Genomic DNA, 21,857 nt, shown 5'->3' on the forward strand with positions numbered 1-21,857 from the left:
ACAAGACTATCGAGAGAGTAGGTATGTATCCATACGACGGAGAGATATCATCTGTAGAAGTGTAGATTACCGAGATTCACGTCTTCACAATGAATGACCCTATTCGTAATGTTTGGGCCACACCAAAAACACGTCGAACAAACCCCTTACTCATCACATGCGCAACGCCCAAATACACTCCAAGTCTAGACCAGACGTAGTCACAGTAGCCGTCTCCTCCCCCGAACCCAAACTAACGATTCCAAAACAAAAAGATGTTCAGTGAAGGCTGCAAGATGACAACAGTGAGCCATTTCCCTGACCAATTGCACGGCTGCCAAACACACCACATTCCACCGTCTGCACGAGCTAATCGAGTGCCGATACAGGCGTGCCCCATGAACCTCAATCAGTCTTGATTCGGTGGACCCGAGCTCTTCTTCCCCGTGGGGAAGACCCATGTCGTTCGTTCCCCTTCAGCTGCACGCTCCAATCTGTGTATATGCGTGGGACTGCAAGGGCCTGGACCCATGGGCTACGTTAGGGGGGTGATAGTGGCTAAGCTAACAGTGCAAGATAAGCTCTTGTTCCAAGTAGTTACCGTAGCCCAACGACACCATGCACGTACTACCCGGGCGTGGTTCACTGCCTGTTATCTCTGCCTCTGTTCGACACTATATAAACCGCCATGAATCCACTCTCTCCAACCTCTTCTTCTCCTCAGACCCTCGTCTCCAACACTCTTCACCTCTATCCTTCTCTTTGATCCTCCTTAATTCCTATCCCTCTCACAAAGGCTGGCCTGAACCGCCTTGTATCCCATCATGTCTGACGACGAGAAGAGACGAAACTCGGCCTCAAAGGGCATCGCCGTCGCTGGCGATACCTCAAGCCTCCAATATGTCGACGACGACGGCATGGGCCATCTCCACCGACGCCTCAACAACCGTCAGATCCAGCTCATCGCCGCTGGTGGTTCCATTGGAACAGCTCTCTTCATCTCCATCGGTGGCGGTCTCGCCAAAGGTGGCCCCGGCAGTCTTTTCATCGCCTTTCTCCTCTATTGCGTCATTCTCGCCTTCGTCAACAACTCGATCGCTGAGATGAACACATATATGCCCATTGCTGGTGGATTCGTGCGTCTCGCTGGCTACTGGGTCGACGATGCCCTGGGCTTCGTCGCTGGCTGGAACTTCTTCCTCTACGAGGCTCTCGTCATCCCCTTCGAGATCACTGCCCTGACCTCTGTCATCTCCTTCTGGAATGCTGATGCGCTCAACCCTGGCCCAACCGCTGGTATCTGCGTTGCAGTCATTGTCTGCTATGGGTAAGCTTTCGTCTCCTTGGTCAATTGGACTATACTGACCAGTCTACAGTCTTCTCAATATCCTCGCTGTTCGTTTCTACGGTGAATCCGAGTTCTGGCTCTCAGGTGGAAAACTCATCCTGATCTTCCTCCTCTTCGCCTTCACTTTCGTCACTATGGTCGGTGGAAACCCCCAGCACGATGCCTACGGCTTCCGATATTGGTCCAACCCTGGAGCGTTCACTACATACCTTAGCACAGGCGACAAGGGCAGATTTGAGGGTTTCCTCGCTTGTCTCTGGTCAGCTTCCTTCACCGTCGTCGGCCCTGAGTATATCTCCTCAGTCGCAGCTGAGGCTCAACGCCCTTCCGTTACCATCAAGAGTGCCTTCAAGACAGTCTACTACCGATTCCTTATCTTCTTCGGCGTTGGTGCTCTCGCTGTTGGCATTGTCTGTGCATACAACGACCCCAAGCTCGTCGACATCTACTTCGGTGCTGGCGGTACTGGAAACGCTGCTTCCTCCCCTTACGTTATCGCCATGACCAACCTTGGAATAACCGGTCTCCCTCATCTCGTCAACTTCCTGATCTTCACCTCCATCTTCTCCGCCGGTAACACATACACCTACTGCGCCACCCGAGCTCTCTACTCTTTGGCCATTGAGGGACGCGCCCCTCGATTCCTCCGATACTGCAACAAGGCCGGTATTCCCGTCTACTGCTTCTGTGTCACCATGATGTTCCCCTTCCTGTCCTTACTCCAGTGCGCCAACGGTTCTGCCAAGGTTCTCGGCTGGCTGATCAGCATCGTCACTGGTGGCGGTCTTATCACCTTCATGATCATGTCCATCACATACATCAACTATCACCGCGCCTGTGTCGCCCAGGGCGTCGACCGCAAGACTGAGCGACCCTACTACGGCTACTTCCAGCCCTACGGTGCCTACATCGCCCTCGTTGCCCAAACCGTCATTTGTCTCTGCTACGGATACTACGCTTTCCGACCCAAGTTCGACGTTGAGGTGTTCTTCCAGAACTACTCCATGCAGATTCTTGCCGTCCTCCTCTTCGTTGGCTGGAAGGTCTTCAAGAAGACCAAGTACATCCGACCTCACGAGGTTGACTTGGTTTGGGAGCGACCCATGATTGAGGCTTACGAGGCCACCTTCACTGAGCCTCCTGTTGGTTTCTGGCACGAGATGGGCGAGTTGGTGATGCCTTGCTTCTTCAAGAGGAGCAAAAGGGCTTCAGAAGTTTGAAGCGGGTGCTTCAGTTCTTGTATTTGTTTAGCTTGGACATGACTGGATGATATCACTTGCGAATATAGTTGAATTAACATTGTTAACAACACCTCTCTACCACTCTATGTGATGTCTTGCTCGCTCACCCTATGATGCGCAGTTGCTCACGTAGGTTTATAAGGTTGAGGGGTTACACGAAGCTTGGAGCCACAATGCTCAGGAAAAGAACGCATCTTGGCATACACGGTTTTGCACGTTACTACTTAGAATACTATACTTAGAATACTATACCATCTTCAACCAACAGTCAAGTGGAAATCACATGCATTACAAGATGAGTGACATTGCGATTATTGGGTATCCTTTCAAGCTTCCCCAGGATGTCAACGATGACACAAGCTTCTGGGCTGTTCTCCAAAACCGCCGAAACTTGGCGTCTGACTGGCCTGGGGATCGTGTCAAGGTTGACTCGTGCATAAACAGTAGATCCTCTGGAATTGGGCTAAGCCGGCTTATAGATCAGTAACAATAGATAGACGGCAGCTAGAAAACCAGCCCTTGGATCCACTATCCCAGTCGATGCTGGTATTCTTCTTCAGGTCGCTATTGTTGACGCCATATCGAATCTCTGCGCCTATGAGGCATCGCTTGATGAACAACTGGACCGTGGAGATGGCCTGTTTCATTCTCGTCGTCTGGAAGGCAGCTCCCATTTGTACGTCGATAAGTAGATGCTCAAAGAGGCCGTCTGCGTCTGTGACAGAAAGCTTTTCAACTGTACAATACGCCACAGAGTATAAGCAGATGCTGGACTGGGGAGCAGAGGATATACACAACAGAGACATTCTTCAATGCCCTGGGGCAGAATATCCGTGTTGTTGCCCCGGGAGGTGACTCTCTCAAACGATCCTTTGATCTCGCTGGGCGATTGGCGAAGGTTGAAGCCTACGCGTCTGTCAGTAGTGTTGTTGCCACAGCCTCTATCGACCATGTCACATACGAGCCCGACGATCAAGTGGGCTCGGTTCTCTACGGCAACGGAGCATTGGTCAAAAATACCTATGGTATATCTGATCACAGACTACTGAAAAGTCGCAACACTAGCACTGAGGAGGGTCGTGTGCTGCAGGACATCTCATCCTGGTACGACTGCATGGGCCGACTAGTTCGAAGGGAAGATAAGGCACAACAGACTCTCTTCTTTGACAATTGTCGTATCAGTCTTACTGAAGACTTTACCTACGACTCTCTCGGCCAGTTGGTTGAGTCCGGGGGTTGTGAGTTGACAAATCTCCTGACGGTCCTGGGAGAACCAGTCCACCAGATCCTCACCTACGTCGCTCTACCAATCTTTCAGGAGACGGGAAACAAATGGCACCGTTTGTAGAGAGGTATACCTAAGATGTTTGTGGAAACATATTGAGGATGGGGCATGGACTTCAGTCTGGGAGTGGGTGGACCAGAGGATACAAGTACGAAGAGCCTAGCCGCATTGATCCAAATGTTCACAACAACCGTCTAAGCAGCTCCACTGTTGGTAATTCGACGACTCACTACGGCTACAATGGTATTTCAGGAATTGGTGGGTGCATTGTGTCCATGTCTGGATACTCAGACCTTCGCTGGGACCATCATGACCGTCTCCGGGCATTTGCCACGCAAAGGGTTACAGAGGGTGCAATGGCAGCAATGGCGTTCAGCATCTTTGTATACTTGTTTTATATATAGTTCTGTCACGATTCATTCTAGATAAACTACAGGCAAATAATACTCTTGTGCTATTCCAAGTGAAGTAGGTTCTTGAAGAAGATCTCTATATATCCCTCCTAGCCTGACTGGTACCTATGTACCTATCCAAACCGGGCGCAGTACCTTTAGATTCGGACACCATTCCGACACATAGACACCTTTTGTCTCAGTAAACGTCTTAGTAGAAAGGTTTAAGAGAAGAAGACCTTACGACTATCTTAAGGTTTCACTGCTGGACACTGAATAAACGTTCAACCCCAGATGCCAGTTAAAGTCTCCTAATGACACACAGCGTGGTTTAAATGTCTATCCTCCCAACAGCCCGCTCAAACGCAGCAACAACATCATGCTCACTAATCCAAGAAGGATTCATCCTCCCCTTCACCCTCTGTCTTAACTCCTCGTCAGTTTCCGTCGTCGCTCTCTCGGTATTCGAACTCTGTCCTGAAATGTTCTTATGGACGATACCCAAGAGCTTATCCAGATGTGGTTTGCGAGTGGCTTCATATAGCTCGAATACCTGCGCAATCTGAGCCTTGGTCGGCTTTCCTGTTTGTGTTGAAGAAGGAGGCCAAACGTGATCGAGTGCGCGGTACAAGGCATATGCGTCGTCGATAGCCAGTGATCCCCCTGCTGCGAAGGCCCCGCCGTGGGTGTGAGCTGCGTCGCCAACGAGAGCTACACGGTTGGAGAAGGACCATGTATCGAGAGCTGTGCCTGCGTAGTTGGGGAAGAGTTTTAAGTAGGGTGTTGCGCCTATGAATGCCCGGATTGTTGGGTTCCAATGCTTGGGGGTGTTAGCATGGTGAAGGGTGCTAGGGAGAGACTTTATGTACTTACTTGGTATAACCTCTGGAACTCTTCGACACTGCCATCTTCATCCCACTTTGCGTCTTTACCTGGTGACTTGGGATCTTTGGGATCGGCGTGGTAACCGCCGACTATTGTGAATAGGCCTTTGCCTACAATTATATGTTAGCGACGGTGCTGAAGAAGAGGCACTGGTCTCTTACCTAGATGTGAATGGAAGAAGGTCGTCTCATGGCCAGCCTATTGATCGATTAGTAAACCGTTGGTCTTAGGGTCTTTGGAACTTACCCAGTGAGCTGCGTCCTCAGGATACTCAACATTCTTCAATCTATCGGCATCAAAGACAGCGCGGAAAGCGACCCAACCTGTCCAGTGCAGTTCATGCTCTGGTACGAACGTCTTGCGGACTTTCTGCCAAGATGTCAACAATCTGTTATCCCGAGAAGTCTTTGGAACATACAGATCGTAAGCCATCGGCCCCAATGACAATATCAGCCGTTGCCGTCGTCCCATCCTCAAAGTAAAGCGTAGCTCCCTCATCAGGATCCGCCCTAACATCAACAGTCGTCTTCCCTAAACGAACAATGCCCTCTGGTAAATTCTCTAACAGGGCCTGATGAAGGTGGGCACGATGAAACCGTGCAGTCGCATATTTCCTGCTCTGTACTGTACTGTGAACATCATGATCGATGACTTCTCCGGTCTTCCAATGTCGGTATATCATGGGATATCCAGACTTTTGGCGTTGCGCAAAGCCTTCGGCCAGTGCATTTTGGACACCAAGCCGATCAAGGGTTCTGAGACCATTGGGGCCTAGAGCTATACTTGCGCCGATTTCTTTAAACTCAGGTGCTCGCTCGTAGACTTGTACGTTGATGTTGGGGTGTTTGAGGAGTGCGATCGCTGTGATGAGACCTGCGATTCCACCACCAGCGATCGCTACCTCGAGCTTAGGTGACTCTTTTTGACTCGGCATGATTATTACAGATCATTTGAAGTAAGTTATGAACTCATCTTAAGTAGATGAACCTACCTGACTGGAGTAATGGTATCTCAATTGAGTCTCATCCCAAGTGTAACTTATCGGATCAACCCCGACACTGATTCGAGCACGCCATCTTATTCCCCACTAATTCCCTATTTACAAGACGTACTGATTGAAGCAGCCAATGTCATTTAGTTATTGCTTCGAGATAGCTAATAATGTCATTCAAGAAGCATATGACGAGGTACCGATGTCGCAAATACCAATTTGTAATCTCATTCATGGCACCTTGGTCTAAGAAGGCCCTTCGGTTGCTCCTCAACGACCCAATGCCACTAAGAGGCATCAGAATATCACACAGCGATAGGCTCCAAGTCCGACAGGTCTAAAACCCTCGTCTCATGCAACTTGTATCCCTCCGTGGCTCCCAAATATCGCCCTGTTTGGAAGCTCCAAAGCAGGTCATCGAGAGGGAAGCTATGGCATGCCTCGATATATCTCAACACTTCACGGTCAATAGACTCACCCCAGATAGGCATGCTTGCCAGAGAGAGGTACCATCGGCGATAACACTCATCCTGGAGTTCACCTGCTCTATCCATGGCTTGTTGAGTAGTGAAGCCGTTCTTCTTCAGGACTGTGACAAAGTTGTGCTCAATACCTGACTTGACGTTTTTCTTGTATGAGACGATATCGTTGTGGCTGTTTTCTGTTAGCAGAGATCTTATGGGTTAGGATTGTATGCCACTTACATCCAGGCAAGGTCACAGCCTACAGCTATGCATTCCTGAACAGAAGCGTGCTCAAATGCCTCCTGCGACAAGTTTACGTTGTGGGCATAGCTGTGAAAAAGATTGTCAGTCTCAATTCAACGCGAACAATTGGGCCAAAATTTACGCGATGAGACTGATGCATGGATATCCACCAACAGTCCTCCTACGTATTCTAATGTAGTCCTCCTCCGTCCGAGGCTGACCGTTGCCATCCCGTGTCGCCTCGACCTGATGTAATAGACGGTCCAAGTATCGCTTGTGCGTGATCTTGAACTGAGTTTGAACATCAGTATAAGCTCTCTGCGTACAGATACTGTTAGTAAGTATCTGGTCGCCAACGTCTACTTCATGGAACATCATCTCCTGTACCACTCTAGCCTTTGGGGCCTTTGCGTTTTACTGGCTATGCCTGGTATTTTATCGCCTCTTCTTGCATCCTCTTAGGAACGTCCCCGGGCCGAAGATCGCGGCGGCTACCAGCTGGTATGAGTTCTACCAGGACGTAATTCTCGATGGCCACTACATCAAGGACTATCCCAAGCTTCACGAGATATATGGTAGGTGCAGAACGCTGGTATATACGTCTTGGTTGCTGACATGATCTCAGGGCCAATTGTCCAAATGAGCCCTAACAGAGTACACATCAATGACCCCAAACTTCTACCACAGGTGAGCACGCAAAAACCTCAATGGCAGATATATACCACTAACCACTGCGATCGCTGAAGGGTGTATTCTATGGAACTAAGTTCCTCAGGGAGCCTGCCATGTTCAGATTCGCCGGTGAACTCGACGCCCTGCCTTTTATCATGGATCCCGCAGCCCACAGAGTCCGCCGTGGCCGCCAAACCGTCTTCGACGCCATTCTAGACGCTGAGCCCGATCACTCAACGAAGGGACTGGTCGATGTAGCATTTTCCCTCGTCATAGGCGGTACTGAGACTACAGTGACGACCATTACATATGGAGTTTGGTGCATTCTGAAGAATCCCAATGTTGAGAAGAAGATGCTCGAGGAGCTTCGCACGGTTGAGACGAACAGCGATGGGCTGGTGGAGTATCCGAATCTGATGAATCTACCATATCTGGTGAGTACGAACTACAGCGGCCTGATTTCTGATGTTGGATTACTTACTGCGACATGTCTAGACCGCGGTGATTCACAAGACTCTTCGCATCTCCTCTCCAGCACCAGGCATCCTCACACGTCTCGTGTCCTCTGGAGGAACAAAATATGGCAGCCACTTCCTCCCCGCGGATGTAAGTACTCCCACAACTTTGCTTGGCCTTTAAACCTCTCTGACACGCCTTCTCCTAGACTTCCGTATCAACAGCCCAACGTCTGATCCATTACGACCCAGTCCTGTTTCCTGAACCCGAGACCTTCATGCCCGAACGATGGCTTGACAACAGCGATAAGGCTTCCAAGAAGAACCTGATCCCTTTCGGCAAGGGCCCACGTATGTGCGTTGGCCTAAACTTGTCCTACATGCAAGCCTACGTCTTCCTGGGGAACCTCATTCGACGATTCGACCTGAGCTTGCAGGACAAGGACCAGGGCATACTTCGTTGGAAGGACTGTATTGCTCTTCATATTGAGGATGATGTTTTGATCAAGGTCAATGGGCTTCGGTAGATGTCTCTGGGGTCGGCTGTCTGGAGAGTCGGAGAGATTGATGAGGGTCGACGACCATCAAGGTCCGTCGCCGTCCACGAAGTCAATATTGGTATTTGCAGTGGAGCTCCAGGCTTGATTTAGAGAATGGTTGATTGACATGAGATTAAGAGTGAGTGCCGAGAGATATCTAGCTAGCTGGGTATTCAACTAGTTCTGGTATTAGTTGAACGGGCCGGGCCGTATCAGCTCCGAGTCCCGGCGTTTAGATTAAGGTCGCTAAGATATTTAGTGCTCTGGGCTGGGAGATCGAGGGTATGCATTCAGAAGTTCATCACATGGAACCAGACTGGTCTGAATTTATGTTTGGATCTCCACAAGACATACCATCAACCCCTGCAAACTCTAGAGATTTCAGTCATGACACAACGTTCGATTTGGCCGTCAGCATGAACCAAATTTTGAACTCGCCCGGAAGCTTCCTGACTTCACCTCCTCTAGAAAGTATGTTCAATGACGACCTCCATCCTCACGATAGCATCTCTTTCCCACAGTCGGCTATATCAAACAGTGGAACTTGGCCGACGAGGACAGAACAACTCCATGTCCATGGTCTCTCAGACGATAGGATATCATGTCAATGTTCTATCACTCCCATGAAAACATGGGAGGCCCTCACAATCAACGTCTCTTCCAAGCACCCCACGTCTCAAAGATCAATACAGGCTCAAAAGGCAGCTATATCAAGATGTGAGGAGTTGGTTCACTGTTCAAAGTGCGCTTCTCAACCACGAAATGTCATTCTTCTCATCGATATCTGTGCGAAGCTGCTGGATAGTCTTAGGTTGCAGGACCGAGATCTTCAAGCCGACCACCAGCTGAGTGATCATCGATCAGCGGTGTATGAGATGGTCAATAACCAGGACGGCGATGGTGATGGTCATGTACGAAGGAACTTATGGACTTCAAGGATGAGAAGACTGGGTCGGTTGATAGCAAAGGTCAGTGAATTGTTAGATGGGGATCAGTGGTCTGCTCAGAGGAGACTTCTACAGAATGCTCAATTGAGATTTACAGGCGTTATGTTTGGCTGGCAGCATTAGCGAGAAATATTATAGAAAAACATTGCCCATAGATAGATAGTGCTTTAAGTCAAGTACACAAGACCTCCTGGGTCTAGATTTAGAGCCTGGCATGATAAATATTAGTGATTTATAAAATAAATGTCTTTTAAGTAATTAAAAGAAAAAACAAAAAGCAAGAAGAAAAGAAGGTTAAATCAATCCGTAGTGGTTTTCGGGTATTGGGCTAACACGGCACTAATTATGAGGATTTGGGGTATGACACATTAGAACCAAAAATGCGACCGAGGGGAATCGAACCCCTCTCTAACGCTTGGAAGGCGTTAATGCTAACCACTACACCACGGTCGCTGGTGATTTGAGGCGATGCCTCGTGATTTTGTTGGAGGACACAGTCGCAGACAGACTTATATACATTCATTCACTTAAAAACAAACTTTGTCACAGCATCGAGCTTGGAGCCTTTCCTGAACTTTTTCTTCACCACCGCTACCAAGCTACCTACATAATCGCTTGTTGTCGCGATAAATATTTCCTAATTCTTCATTCACATGTCCTGAAGCTATCACAAGGCTCATTTATTCAGTCTCATTGATAAATATTCTATAGCTCAATGCTATCTATTTCTTATTTCATTCCAGATCATTGACTTTTTTTCTATCATACATGTAGAATTACATCTCAATGGCCAGCTTGCTTCGAGCTCGGAGCTTATATCCGTACTTGAACATGACGAAAGGAATCAAGCTCAGTACAGTACCAAACAAGGCAAGGATGAGGCCAGCATACTGGCTTCCGACATTGTGGAAGAATGCATTGGCGAACAAAGGCGTAACAGCACCGAGAGTGTTTCGCATAAGACCCTGACCAGCGATGGCAGAAGAAGAACTCTCACCATAGCAATCGGCGGTGTAACTGTAGGTACTCTCGAAAACGAAGTAGATACCGAAGGCAATGGGAGCAAGACCAATTGCGGGACCGACCCAAGAGACATGAGAATACTGGGTGAAGCTGTAGATGAAGAGACCAATGGGGAGGAAGACAGCTCCGTACATGGCGCCGTAGAGGCGGGCTTCGGGGGTGACCTTGACGTTGGGGTCGGCGACAAGGCGGTCAAACTTGCGCATCTGGAGGTGATGAGCCAACCAGCCAAGAGTAGTACCGATGCAGAGAGAGATGTAGGGAAGACCGCTGACACCCTCGCCCCAGCCATGGTGCTCCTGGAAGGTAATGGGGATAACTGAAAGGAAGAGGAAGACAACAGCCCAGCAGAAAGCAATCCAGAGACCAAAGGCGAAGACGACAGGCTCAGTGACCAACATGTGAATAGCCTTGACGGAACTAGCCTTAAGCATAGCCTGTAGACTGGGAGTCAAGATATCACCAGCAGAGACATAGCGCTCATCACCAGTCGCTTGTCGAAGAGCCTTAGCTCGCTTGTGAAGGGCGACACCACCACGGGTCTCAGGGAAATAGAAGAAGATAACGAGGAGCAGAGGAACATTAGCAATGCCCTGAATACCCTCGATCCATCGCCATCCAATAGCCTGGTCAATGAAGCCAGCGTAGATGGGAGCAGCAACGGTTCCGAAAATAGCGACCCAACTGAACATGGCCATAGGCCGACTTCGGTGGTGAGGCTCGTACATATCATCAAAGGTACCGCCAACAAGAATAGTACCGACGCAGCCGAAAAGACCAAGTAGAAGTCGAAGGCCAATGATAGTGTCAATGTCCTTGGCGAGAGCGAGGCCGATGAAGAGTAGTGAGAAGCAAAGGAATGAACTGGCGTAGACGACCTTGCGACCGACCAATTCACAAAAGGGAGCTAGTACCATGGGTGCGACAGCACAGCTGATGTTGAAAGTGAAAAGACCCAATTGGCCCTTGATGTTAGGAGCATCGAGGTCCTTGCACATGCTAGCAATACCTGAGCTGTAGGCAGTTGTAGCAAGACCGATAAACAAGGTCATCAAGTTGAGAATAGTAGATATAGATCGCTTATACCAAGGATTCCAGTTGAAGGGATTCTCTTTATCGCCAGTGGCAAAACCAAGCACGATGTATTCCTTGCCCTTCTCATTAACAAGTTCCGTCAGGGTAAGAGGCATATCGATATCAACTGTCTTGATGGCCCCAAACTCCGGATCGACGGCTTCATTGCTTGGATCAACATATTTACCACCAACGATACGTCCAGCAAGGGGTTCACCCTTTTCATTCTTCAGAACCTCAAGGTCCGTAGACTCAGGATCCGAAGCACCCTTATCCTCACTATTTCTTCTTGAAGGGGGCGCAGTAGAATTCTTCCTCGAAGGAGCAGCAACAGAGTTCTTTCTCGACGTCGGAGGAACCGCAGAGTTTCGTCTCGTGCCCACGAACGAATTCGCTCTGGAATTGGCGTAGAAGCTCGTAGGTCTTGAAGCAGACGGCGACCCCAGGGGGAGAGGGGACCCGGGCCTTGAGTTGGGTGCAGAGAAAGACGGGATATAATTAGACATGATGGATTGGTGTGTGATAAGGGGCAGAGCGTGCTGTTAGAGGGGAGGTTGAGTCAGAGGGAGAAGAGAGATAAGAGATATAAAAGAGTTTTGGAGCATCATTTCGTCTGACCCAGTATGATGACATCGGTCGTCTCGTCTTCACACTTGTCTTATCATCGCACGTTGTCTGTTTCCGTGCTTGTTTGGTCGTTGCGAGGTGTGGAGTCGTGGTGTTGGTCCACTATACCACCACGAAGCCGCCGAGACTCTGTGGGTTTCCCATCACGACTCATGTTTTTCAGTTATGAACAATGAATGATGCGTTGCGTTGCACTAGACCCAGGGGCAAGATACACTAGAACAATTCTTTTCTTCTAGAATTCCACTCAAGGTTTGATATTGACAATTGGCGATGGTGAATTCAGTGGCCATTTTCAGATTCTCGATAATCAGGGCGGTGCCTTTTCGGGCTTAAGGTGAGATTCCAATTAAGACGGCGGAGTGTCCGGGAGCGCCGGTCCGCTCGGTGTGGGTCTCGGTCCGAGAACATATGACGTCGAGTCGAGATAACTCGGTGTTAAGGCAGATCCTCTCCTATAACTAACTTATCAAAACACGATCCAGAAATTAAATTTTTCATACCTTGCTAGCCATATTCCCGTGGTGATAGCACGGTGGATCTTTTACAGCTCTGTTGTGTATAAATGATGCCTTGCGTCACATCAATCTAAAGAGTTCTCACTCGGTAGGTTCCAAGACTCCGAGCCCTGGCCTGACTCGCGTGCCGAAGTGTTGTTCCCGTGATGATTAGATCCATCTGTCATGAGGCTCCGGGAGGACGAGGATCGGAGAGTCCTCCTCTCGCCATGACTTGCTTTTCATCAGGGCATGGACGAGGATCGTGTGTTGAGCTTCCGATCCCTGAGTCTTAGTGAGGCGATTCCAAGTTTCTATCATTCGATACAAGGTTAGTTTTTTCAGCTCGCGTGTGTTGCTGCAGTGAAATGAGGACCCTTTTCTTTTTCTCCTGATCGACCAACCAATAACTCGGCCGAGTTACATTCTACACCGTTACCGTTACACGTCACATTCAAAACTTGGAGAAGAAGACCTGGAGAAGGCCATCCATTCTCTTGGTAAACTTAAAAAGATGTGAAATGTCAGAATTCCAGAAAAGCATGTCTGTGAAACAGTTGCATCCAGCCACTGCTTGATCCTTATCAAGTTCCGATGCAGAGCGGAATGATCCCTTGACCCACTGATAGGTGAATGCCGTGAGGCTCCCAGTGGATCAAGTCATGCACGGTCTCGGTGAGGCGGCACCTGTGGATCCTTGAAAGATCTTCCTTGGCGGGCGAGCATCGGAGGGTGCAGGGATGAGTGTAACGCGCGCACTAAGTTAGTGAAAAGCTTCCATACGGGTTCCAGAGAATCTTTGGGCGCAAATCAGATGGTGTTTTTCCTCGTCTAGGCGAGATGTGATGACGACATTGTTTGGTGATTTGACACTAAGGGGTTGATGAGTTTTCAAAACACCAAAGCACTGGCTGGTATCCCTCTAGTGTTGGAGATCGAGATATGAATGCCAGGCGTATACAGTACCACTTATGACTTCTCCGTATATGGGTTGAATTGAGGGTATGCATAAATCTTACCGGAACTCTTGAAGCTTTGCTAAACATATTTGATTTTGTTTTGATATTGGAAAAGATTATGATCACCTTTACATATTAATCAACCAAGTAAAGAACGAAAGGCTCAACAGCTTAGCATATTCTGTAGAAGCCATGGAGTACCCAGGTGTCGAGTTCCATCTCATAGATTTAATATATTCATTTATGAGACCTTAATAAAGGTAACGGCCTTCAATCTTGACCTTATTGCTATTCCAATGTTTCAACCCATTTGCTTACCCTAGAACACATTATATGACAGCACCTTGTCAAAACTACCAAGACAAACTGTTACCTTGCTACTTCAATCCTTAGTTACTCTAAATAAATCGAAGCAATTCATTAATCGCAACACTTCGAGGGCGGTAATCGCGCATCTCGTTGGCATCAGTCGATCAGTGGGGAGATCACATGATCCCCACTCCCTAGCAGAAACCATAAAACCAATACGCTCAACAACCCCTCCTCAACACTCACTCGCCGGATCCCCATACATACACATCCACATCAAAATCAGCCAAGATGGTCTACACAATCGTTGTCCACCTCTACGCCAAAGACGACGAGGAGTCCCTCAAGAAGCTCACCGCCAAGCTCATCGAGGCTAGCCGCGTCTACTCCCAGGACAAGGAGACCCTCTCATGGCACGTCATGCAGTCCACCGCTGACCGACGGGCTTTCACCATTGTTGAGCGCTATGAGCAGGAGAGCGTAAGTAGCTTGTAAGTTGAAGTTGGTGATATGTGCTGATTGTGTTGTAGAGCCAGAAGTATCATCTCGAGAACCCTTACTGGAAGACTTTCGACCCTTACGTCATTCCCCTGCTGGAGAAGCCTATGGACTTGAGAAGATTTGAGGAGCTTGACACTAGCAAGGACGTTGAGGTTCCTCAATAAATGGAATTCGAGTCAATTGAATACACATTGGGTTGCTAGAGCTAAAATTGAAGATCTTTAGTAGTATACCTAAGCTGTTACTACAGTATTATTACCAGCCTCATCCTGCCTTATGACTGGGTAGAGTTGCTTGATATTAATCATGGAACGCCAAAAGCCTCTAAAGTTGCTGCGGACACAGCAAAAGTCACTTGCTCGCCTTCAGAGCAGAGTACTTTGGCAATGGCCAGCCAGCCTTCTCCTCACTCGAGAACCTTGAAATAAGACGAGGAATTCTCAGAAGGCATACAAGCCAAACGATCCACTGAATAATCGTAACACCCAATTGAGTATCAGGTATAGCCCGCCGGATAAGCCCAATCTTGATATTCTGAACCTCGTCAACAAATGGCCGTAGTACTTTGTCGTAGTTCTCGAAAGCCAAGGCTAAGTTCTCGGGGTTCTTCTGAATTTCACCCGCTAGCCCATAGGCACCGATGAAACCAAGTGTAGTTCCCATGCCACTGAATGGAGAGGGACAATGAGCTGCGTCGCCTAGGAGGACCACGCGACCTTTATGCCAAGTATTTGTCTGAACTTGGACAACTTCTTGGGAGTAAAAGTTCGCGGTTGTCTTCATGCCCTCCAGGAATCGTTCTGTTTGCCATCCTGCACCGCGAAATCTCTGTATCCAAAACTCTTTCTGCTGCTCAACTGAACCTCTATGAACACTGGAGATTTCAGGAGATCCATCTTTGAGAATGAGGTAGACCTGGGTCTCTGTTGAGTTGTGTGTTCGACGGAATATCATTCGGCCTCGTGAAGCTTGATATGTCCTGCGGATATTGCTATCCCCTTCTTCGCGTGGAATGAAATAATAAGCCATGTGGATACCGAGTTTCCGGTAAGGATCCGGAGCATCTGCTGGTGAAATGGCTTTTCGAATTCTGGAGCCCTGGCCATCTGCTCCAACAAGGATATCAAAGGTATCTGATGTCCCATCAGAGAAGTGCGCGAGTACGCTCTTCTCATCTTGCTCAAAATTCTCCACAGTTGTGTCGAAGATATACTTGACATCATCCTTCGTTACATCGTATAAAAGTCTCACAACATCTCCTCTCATGATTTCAAACTCGGAAGTTATGGACTGGGCGCCTTTGCCTGACGTATTGGCGAATACTGTTCCCAAGATCTTTCCATGTGAGTCGACGAAAGCAACGCCTGCTTCGTCAACAAGCTTGGCACGTATCTCGTCTATAATTCCCATTACCTTGAGAGTCGTGATGCCTTGTTCCCTGAAGTCGATTTGTGCTCCAGTTGCGCGTAGGGCAGGAAAACGCTCGACGATGGTGACATGATGTCCGAGACGGGTGAGCCAGAAGGCCAAGGCTGGTCCGGCACAGCCGCCTCCACATATCAACACTTTCAAAGGTGCCATTGATGATTGGATTAGAAGTTAAGTTATTATGATGAATGCGCGAGTCTTTCTTTCTTTCTTTTCGTACTTTCAATAAGTGCAGGTTTGGTCTATCAAGTATGAATTTGATAAAAGAGATAACACACGAGAATCAATGAAGAACAGTATGATATTTCCCTCGAGAATGAAGATTTTTTTGGCTTTTTATAACCGCCTTTTTGACACGCAACGAATCCTTCAAAGACTCATTATACGCGATATCGCGGATATGCGGCATCGCCAAAGCACCCAATGACATCATAGACAGCAGCACCTCTAGGTCTTGATACAGCTGAAGTTAGCCCGAGCTTACGGCGCCAAAACTCTGAGACTGAGAAACTTTGCGATAATTGAACGGATAAGTTACTCAGGCAGACTGAGTCACTTCATATCACACCACGATTGGGCAACTCTCTCTGACCGATAAACACAGCTTAGGTATACCAGTATGCCAAGCATCCATCACTTGCATTTCGGGCGTTGCACCCGAAAATCTTCATAAGCAGCCCGCGGCGGGTAACGGGTGCGGGTATATGCGGGGTTATTCGACCAGCCTCCAACTTTCGCAACAGCCTCTGAACCTTGAGTCCTTGACAGGACAGATACGCGACCTCCCTAGCCTTTCTTTATCGCCAGATCTATAGGTCGGTATGGATTCAAAAATCTGGCAACAAGTTGTCGCAGAGAAGCGACGGCAACGGACCCGTGCCATCTCTGCTTTTGTCACCAAGCACCTATCAGACAAAGGGGACCGCCAGGATGCATACAACGCCATTACCCAAGTCGATGATATCACTACTTTGGCCGATAGGATTCGGAGTGGAAAGCTCAGCAGTGAAGACGTTACCCTAGCTTATATCACACGGAAAGTCGATCACTGAACTCCGTGAGAGATATATACTAACATATCGTTTGACAGAGCCATTGAGGCGCATAAGAAGGTAGACCCTTATGATAATTTGGCAAGCTCTATATATAGGTAGCTAATATTATCAACAGACAAACTGGTGAGCCTCATTGTAATCTCTTGCTGGCACCAAAGCCTGATGATTTACTAGCCTGACCGAAATCCTCTTCGATGATGCCCTGGAACAGGCCCAAGAGCTCGATGCGTATTACGCCAAAGAGAAGAAAACAAAAGGACCTCTGCATGGCGTTCCAATAAGTCTGAAGGACCAGTTCAATGTCAAATGTCACGACACCACTCTTGGCTACACAAGCAAGGCCTTCAAACCAGCCAACGATGATGCTGTCCTAGTAAAGATCTTGAAAAAGCTGGGCGCCATCATTATTTGCAAGACCAATCTCCCACAAAGCATAATGGTGAGTCTGATAAAAGTCATAGTTTGAGCTTATACTAATCTTGAGAAGTGGGCTGAAACTGACAATCCTCTTTGGGGGTTGACTGAGAACCCGATCATTCTCGGATATACGCCTGGAGGATCCTCGGGCGGGGAGTCGGCTCTGATTTACTCTCATGGGAGTCTCGGAGGTTTTGGATCAGATTTGGGTGGTAGTATCCGTATGCCAGCTTCCATGATGGGTCTATATGGGTTCAAGCCAAGCGTACGTGGACTCACCACCTTCAGAATATCGCTGACGTGACGTAGAGCTCGAGATTACCATATGGAGGAGTGCCTGTCTCAACCGACGGACAGGAGCACGTCCCGTCTTCCATTGGCCCCTTGGCACGCTCCCTTTCGACCATTTACCATCTCACGAAAGAGATCACACTTCAGGAACCCTGGAAACAAGACTGTCGTTGCGTTCCCATCCCATGGCGCCAGTCTGAATATGACATGACCGTAAACAGCAAGCTAACGATCGGTGTCTTGTATGACGACGGCGTTGTGAAGCCGCATCCCAGTATCGTAAGAGTTCTCGCGCAAGCTGCAGCTGCTCTTGCAGCTGATGGTCATGAGCTTGTGATGTGGAAGCCCGACTTGCACGCCGAGTGCATAGAGGTTATGGATGCCTACTTCACAGTCGATGGAGGAGAAGACATTCGTCGTGATATCGAGGCAGGAGGCGAGCCTTTTATCCCGAGCGTGGAGAGGCTTGTGAACAGGGGAAAGCCAATATCAGTGTTTGATTATTGGCAACTTAACAAACGGAAGCGAGAGCTCCAGCAGGCCTATTTGGAGAAGTGGAATAACACCCACTCTAAGAAGGGAAAGACTGTGGACGCAATTATAATGCCGGCTCTGCCACATGCGGCTGTCCCTCACAACACTGTCAAGTGGGTGGGATACACCAAAGTCTGGAATCTTTTGGATTATACGGCTTTAGTCATTCCGGGAGGAAAGGTTGAAGCTAGGGATCTTGACGCATTGTGGGATCATGAGCCGAGAAATGAGCTGGACGAATGGAACACCCGCCTTTGGGAGGATCATATGCAAGGTATGGTCAAGCACCATCTCCCTGTGGATATACAGATCGTGGGGCGGGTTTTGGAGGAGGAAAAGGTTTTGGCTGTTGGCAAGGTGCTAGATGATTTGTTGCGTACTCATGTACTTGAGACATGAACTCTGTAAGATTCTTCAAAGCCCAAGCTTTCCAACTAGAAATAAAAAGAATGCGAGACTGGTTCCTGCAAGCCGTCTGAATTTCTTCCGAATAGACGCTTGCCTTTTGCTCCATCTCAGCCATCGTGCAGCTCAGTGATCAGTCCAACGAACACCACCAACACCGCAGCATAAGCCGCTGTACTCGACATAACATCCATCAAACTCGTAAGATATACCGCTGCCATCAATCCAAACACAGTAACAAACACCGTCGTCGAAACCAAAGCTGTGTAGAGAGTATTATGCAAGACCATCAGCCACATGGGGGCCATGAGAAATATCCCACCAACAGTCGCCACGGCAAGTCTTTGGTGGAGACCTACAGTCCAGTTCCGCTTATAGTTGTCTTGTCTTGTGTCTCGAACAGGTCTTGACTCTTCAGGTCCCTTTTGCCAATGTCCGATAGCAGGAAATATCGGTTGTCCCTCAAAACTGTTTATTTTGTCCCCAAGAATGGCTTCGACGAGTTTGCGATCTTGATACTTCTCGCCGCTCATGTAGAACGGATCTTCAGGTTGTAGACTTCGCTTTTCCATGTGTTCATAATTTTGGAGTGCTTGTACTATAATTCGACATAAGCAGGGTTTCCGTCGACTCCTGAGCAAAATGACAGCTATCTTACTATATTCTTTAAGAGGGTCCTGCCATCCTTGAGGCTCACCCGCTTCGAATCTTAAAGACACTGCATGCTTGGCGAGTTTGGTGCGGAGTTGCTTCAACTGTATTCGCTGAAGGACAGCAAAGTTGATTCGAAAACTCTGGCTCATCCAGTCAGCATCGATCTCTCAAATAGCTGGAGGCTACTTTCGTACTTTGCCTAGTTCATTTGGGAGTTGTCCATTGTCATTGGTGCCCTGAAAAACCTTGCGAAATGAGGTGGCCCAGCTCTCAATCCCCGAAATGTTGCTGATAATGTTATCGATATCAAGGTCTATAATCCAACGAGCATCCCTAAAATCAACCTACACGCCTGGAACTGCAGTCTCCTCGTCTACCCGATTTGCGTCGTTGTCAGCGCCGAAGCAACCCATATTGGTGATTCGTACCACCCAGTTCGGATTTCAAGGAGTATGCAAATAGCAATGGATAAGATATCAGGTACTAGATTGAATGCAAAAATACCGAGTCACAGGATCAAGGCTCACATCAGGCTAGACTAGCCATACTAACATAGCCAGCTTTTTCTTTTTCGCTAGTTTCAGCCGCAGGTGTGTTACAGCGCATTCTCGTTATGCGTACTTGAGCACTGTGGCTGAAAGCTGAACTTCAACTGGTCACAAAGTTACGCAGGACAGAACTGGAAGAGCTTGGGAGCCTCGAGTGAGTAGAAGGCATGGGTGGAAAAGAAAATAGGGAGAAATGGCCAGGCTAAAATTCCTAGTTTCAAATAAGCGACCTGCCCAAACACGTAGCTGTATACACATCCTTTACCATCTCGTGGACCAACGAAGGCGATAATTTCATCTTTCAAAATGAGGAGGGCGCCAAATTCTGGGAGCGAATTGTTCGTCTATGCAGCACGGCATCGCCTCTGCAGAAGCGCATCAAAACAGAGTTAGAGGGGAAATTGTTTAAAGAGGTACTTGAAATTTCTGACCAAGAGTGGTCGGAAACATGGTGTAATGCTGTTGCTGCGCCCATTCCCCAGAATACTCCTCAGAACGCGCCTCCTGTTAGTGGTAACCAACCTCCTATTAGTACCATGACCATTCCAGAAGAGGGGACTAAGATAAGGAGGAGTGTTGCTCGATTCGGATCTCGGTTTAGTATACGGGTTCGATTTCCGAAGTTTTCGAAGAAGAAAAAGAAGAAGGGACAGGATGAAGAGGTAGCAAAGAAAGCTGCTCCTGTTGCTTGAGTTTTGTAACGAAATTTAATTCTTATATAGTTCATGTTACCATATATGCGTAATCTTTCTCTCTATGATTTGACCTTTAGTACAAGACCTGTCTTGGAGATTCGAGATGCCACGGCCATGAGAGCACCCAGAAATATTGAAGAGCCAGCAAACATCTGAGGTCCAAGGTAACTACCGTTGCCAGCTTTGATAAGTTCACCGCAGATAAAAGGACCAGTCAGATTTGCGATACTGACAATACCCAGTATCATTCCAACTCTTGTGCCAGTTTTTCTCGGATCAGGTGCCATTTGTGTTGCAACAGCTGGAAACAGAGCTTGCAATGCTGCAGCGATGAAACCATAGATCACAGCGAAGACATAAAGCCCGACAGCTGTTTCTATAGCCGCCCAACAATAGACCAACCCACTGGAAGCTATGCTCAGAGGAATGAGTATATTGAGGGGTCCTGTCCACTTATCGGCAATGATGTTTGGCATGATACGTCCAAATATCCCAACGCCGTTTAGAATCATGAGTAGGTAGATGGGCTCAGAGATACCCGCTCGATCGCGTGCAAAGGTTCCGAGATAGAAGAAGGCAAAGTAGAGGCCCCAAAAGTTGAGAAACATGCTCATCGTAAAGAAGATGAAGGGCAGTTCCCTGAAAGCAGTTGTATCGATCCATGGGCCGCTAGGATGAGGTGGTAGTCGAGGCTTGAGCCACATAAGACAAGGGATATATGTAGCAAGCATAATGAAGCCCATACTTCTGAGAGTCCAGGGGAAGCCGACATTATCGTGGAATATGAGCCAGTTGATCAAGACTGGATAGACTAAGCCACCAACAGCTGCGCCAGCGGCCGCCAGCCCAACAGCAAAAGCCCTATACTTCTTGAAGTACTGTGACAATACGGCTAGGGCCGGACAGAACGTAAATCCATTACCTATTCCGAGACAAACAGCTTGAGCGAGGAATATCTGCCAGAACGTCGTGCACAACGAAGTCATGAAGAGTCCAAGGACCTGCAGGAAGACACCAATCGGGAAGATAGTTCGAAAATGGCCGGCATCCGTCAGTCTTCCAGCTATGACTCCGACTGAGAATAGGAAAAACACTTGGACACTTCCTATCCAGGATATCGTGGATTGACTTTCTCCAAGGGTTTGGGTGTAGTATTGTTGGAAGATTCCGAAGCCATTTGCCACGCCCCAGGTGTTGAAGAACACGATGTGGGCTAGAAGTGCTTGTAGCCAAGCATGGAAGCCTCCGTCTGGCGGTTCATTATGTGTCGGTGCCTTTTCAGGTGAAGTTTGTTGGATTTGGTATTCGATATCAGCCAGTGTCTCGGCTGCAGAGACCGAATCTCTGTCTTGGTTGAGTAACATGAGGAGACGATCAAACACCAACAAGTCGACGCTGA

The 21,857-nt window shown here is 48.3% G+C and overlaps 12 protein-coding genes and 1 non-coding gene across 15 annotated transcripts; 6 read left to right on the forward strand and 7 right to left on the reverse strand.

The window, feature by feature from the left end:
- Positions 1-803: 803 nt before the first annotated feature.
- On the forward strand, positions 804-2,630 carry FVEG_03774 (hypothetical protein; the record flags this gene model as incomplete). Its single annotated transcript, XM_018891401.1, has 2 exons — positions 804-1,306; positions 1,356-2,630. The coding sequence occupies 2 exons, from the start codon at positions 804-806 to the stop codon at positions 2,545-2,547; spliced, it is 1,695 nt and encodes a 564-aa protein (XP_018747909.1). The 3' UTR covers positions 2,548-2,630.
- A 233-nt stretch (positions 2,631-2,863) lies between these two features.
- On the forward strand, positions 2,864-3,916 carry FVEG_03773 (hypothetical protein; the record flags this gene model as incomplete). The annotated part of the gene is made up of 3 exons (XM_018891400.1): positions 2,864-3,011; positions 3,073-3,244; positions 3,334-3,916. The coding sequence occupies 3 exons, from the start codon at positions 2,864-2,866 to the stop codon at positions 3,914-3,916; spliced, it is 903 nt and encodes a 300-aa protein (XP_018747908.1).
- A 572-nt stretch (positions 3,917-4,488) lies between these two features.
- Positions 4,489-6,151, reverse strand: FVEG_03772 (hypothetical protein). Of its 2 annotated transcripts, XM_018891398.1 has the most exons (5): positions 5,549-6,151; positions 5,377-5,499; positions 5,292-5,328; positions 5,119-5,240; positions 4,489-5,065 (listed from the first exon to the last, which is right to left on the reverse strand). In XM_018891398.1, exons 1-5 carry the CDS (start codon positions 6,062-6,064, stop codon positions 4,577-4,579), a joined length of 1,287 nt encoding a protein of 428 aa, XP_018747906.1. In that variant the 5' UTR covers positions 6,065-6,151; the 3' UTR covers positions 4,489-4,576. The 2 variants fall into 2 exon arrangements, with proteins under 2 accessions (XP_018747906.1, XP_018747907.1); XM_018891399.1 differs by having other exon boundaries at positions 5,377-6,151.
- A 275-nt stretch (positions 6,152-6,426) lies between these two features.
- Positions 6,427-7,203, reverse strand: FVEG_03771 (hypothetical protein; the record flags this gene model as incomplete). Its single annotated transcript, XM_018891397.1, has 3 exons — positions 6,427-6,775; positions 6,826-6,915; positions 6,971-7,203. The coding sequence occupies 3 exons, from the start codon at positions 7,201-7,203 to the stop codon at positions 6,427-6,429; spliced, it is 672 nt and encodes a 223-aa protein (XP_018747905.1).
- Positions 7,204-7,613: 410 nt separating this feature from the next.
- FVEG_03770 (hypothetical protein) lies at positions 7,614-9,564 on the forward strand (the record flags this gene model as incomplete). The annotated part of the gene is made up of 4 exons (XM_018891396.1): positions 7,614-7,934; positions 7,996-8,106; positions 8,165-8,478; positions 8,754-9,564. The coding sequence occupies 4 exons, from the start codon at positions 7,614-7,616 to the stop codon at positions 9,562-9,564; spliced, it is 1,557 nt and encodes a 518-aa protein (XP_018747904.1).
- Positions 9,565-9,822: 258 nt separating this feature from the next.
- FVEG_15335 lies at positions 9,823-9,894 on the reverse strand. The gene has a single exon. It is a non-coding gene; the product is annotated as a tRNA-Gly (tRNA).
- Positions 9,895-10,217: 323 nt separating this feature from the next.
- On the reverse strand, positions 10,218-12,044 carry FVEG_03769 (hypothetical protein; the record flags this gene model as incomplete). The annotated part of the gene is made up of 1 exon (XM_018891395.1): positions 10,218-12,044. The coding sequence occupies one exon, from the start codon at positions 12,042-12,044 to the stop codon at positions 10,218-10,220; it is 1,827 nt and encodes a 608-aa protein (XP_018747903.1).
- Positions 12,045-12,679: 635 nt separating this feature from the next.
- FVEG_03768 (hypothetical protein) lies at positions 12,680-14,971 on the forward strand. Of its 2 annotated transcripts, XM_018891394.1 has the most exons (3): positions 12,680-13,664; positions 13,737-14,410; positions 14,461-14,971. In XM_018891394.1, the coding sequence occupies exons 2-3, from the start codon at positions 14,222-14,224 to the stop codon at positions 14,593-14,595; spliced, it is 324 nt and encodes a 107-aa protein (XP_018747902.1). In that variant the 5' UTR covers positions 12,680-13,664; positions 13,737-14,221; the 3' UTR covers positions 14,596-14,971. The 2 variants fall into 2 exon arrangements, with proteins under 2 accessions (XP_018747902.1, XP_018747901.1); XM_018891393.1 differs by having other exon boundaries at positions 12,680-14,410.
- Positions 14,783-16,012, reverse strand: FVEG_03767 (hypothetical protein; the record flags this gene model as incomplete). The annotated part of the gene is made up of 1 exon (XM_018891392.1): positions 14,783-16,012. The coding sequence occupies one exon, from the start codon at positions 16,010-16,012 to the stop codon at positions 14,783-14,785; it is 1,230 nt and encodes a 409-aa protein (XP_018747900.1).
- A 668-nt stretch (positions 16,013-16,680) lies between these two features.
- On the forward strand, positions 16,681-18,555 carry FVEG_15334 (hypothetical protein; the record flags this gene model as incomplete). The annotated part of the gene is made up of 5 exons (XM_018904456.1): positions 16,681-16,899; positions 17,030-17,037; positions 17,089-17,353; positions 17,402-17,596; positions 17,641-18,555. The coding sequence occupies 5 exons, from the start codon at positions 16,681-16,683 to the stop codon at positions 18,553-18,555; spliced, it is 1,602 nt and encodes a 533-aa protein (XP_018747899.1).
- Positions 18,556-18,671: 116 nt separating this feature from the next.
- FVEG_15333 (hypothetical protein) lies at positions 18,672-19,628 on the reverse strand (the record flags this gene model as incomplete). The annotated part of the gene is made up of 4 exons (XM_018904455.1): positions 18,672-19,159; positions 19,220-19,355; positions 19,410-19,503; positions 19,564-19,628. The coding sequence occupies 4 exons, from the start codon at positions 19,626-19,628 to the stop codon at positions 18,672-18,674; spliced, it is 783 nt and encodes a 260-aa protein (XP_018747898.1).
- Positions 19,629-19,956: 328 nt separating this feature from the next.
- On the forward strand, positions 19,957-20,455 carry FVEG_15332 (hypothetical protein; the record flags this gene model as incomplete). Its single annotated transcript, XM_018904454.1, is given in 2 exon segments — positions 19,957-20,005; positions 20,010-20,455. Coding segments are annotated over 2 exon segments (495 nt in total).
- Positions 20,456-20,517: 62 nt separating this feature from the next.
- Positions 20,518-21,822, reverse strand: FVEG_03764 (hypothetical protein; the record flags this gene model as incomplete). The annotated part of the gene is made up of 1 exon (XM_018891391.1): positions 20,518-21,822. The coding sequence occupies one exon, from the start codon at positions 21,820-21,822 to the stop codon at positions 20,518-20,520; it is 1,305 nt and encodes a 434-aa protein (XP_018747896.1).
- Positions 21,823-21,857: the final 35 nt, after the last annotated feature.

Source organism: Fusarium verticillioides, chromosome 2, assembly GCF_000149555.1.
Source record: "Fusarium verticillioides 7600 chromosome 2, whole genome shotgun sequence".
Lineage (NCBI taxonomy): Eukaryota > Fungi > Ascomycota > Sordariomycetes > Hypocreales > Nectriaceae > Fusarium > Fusarium verticillioides.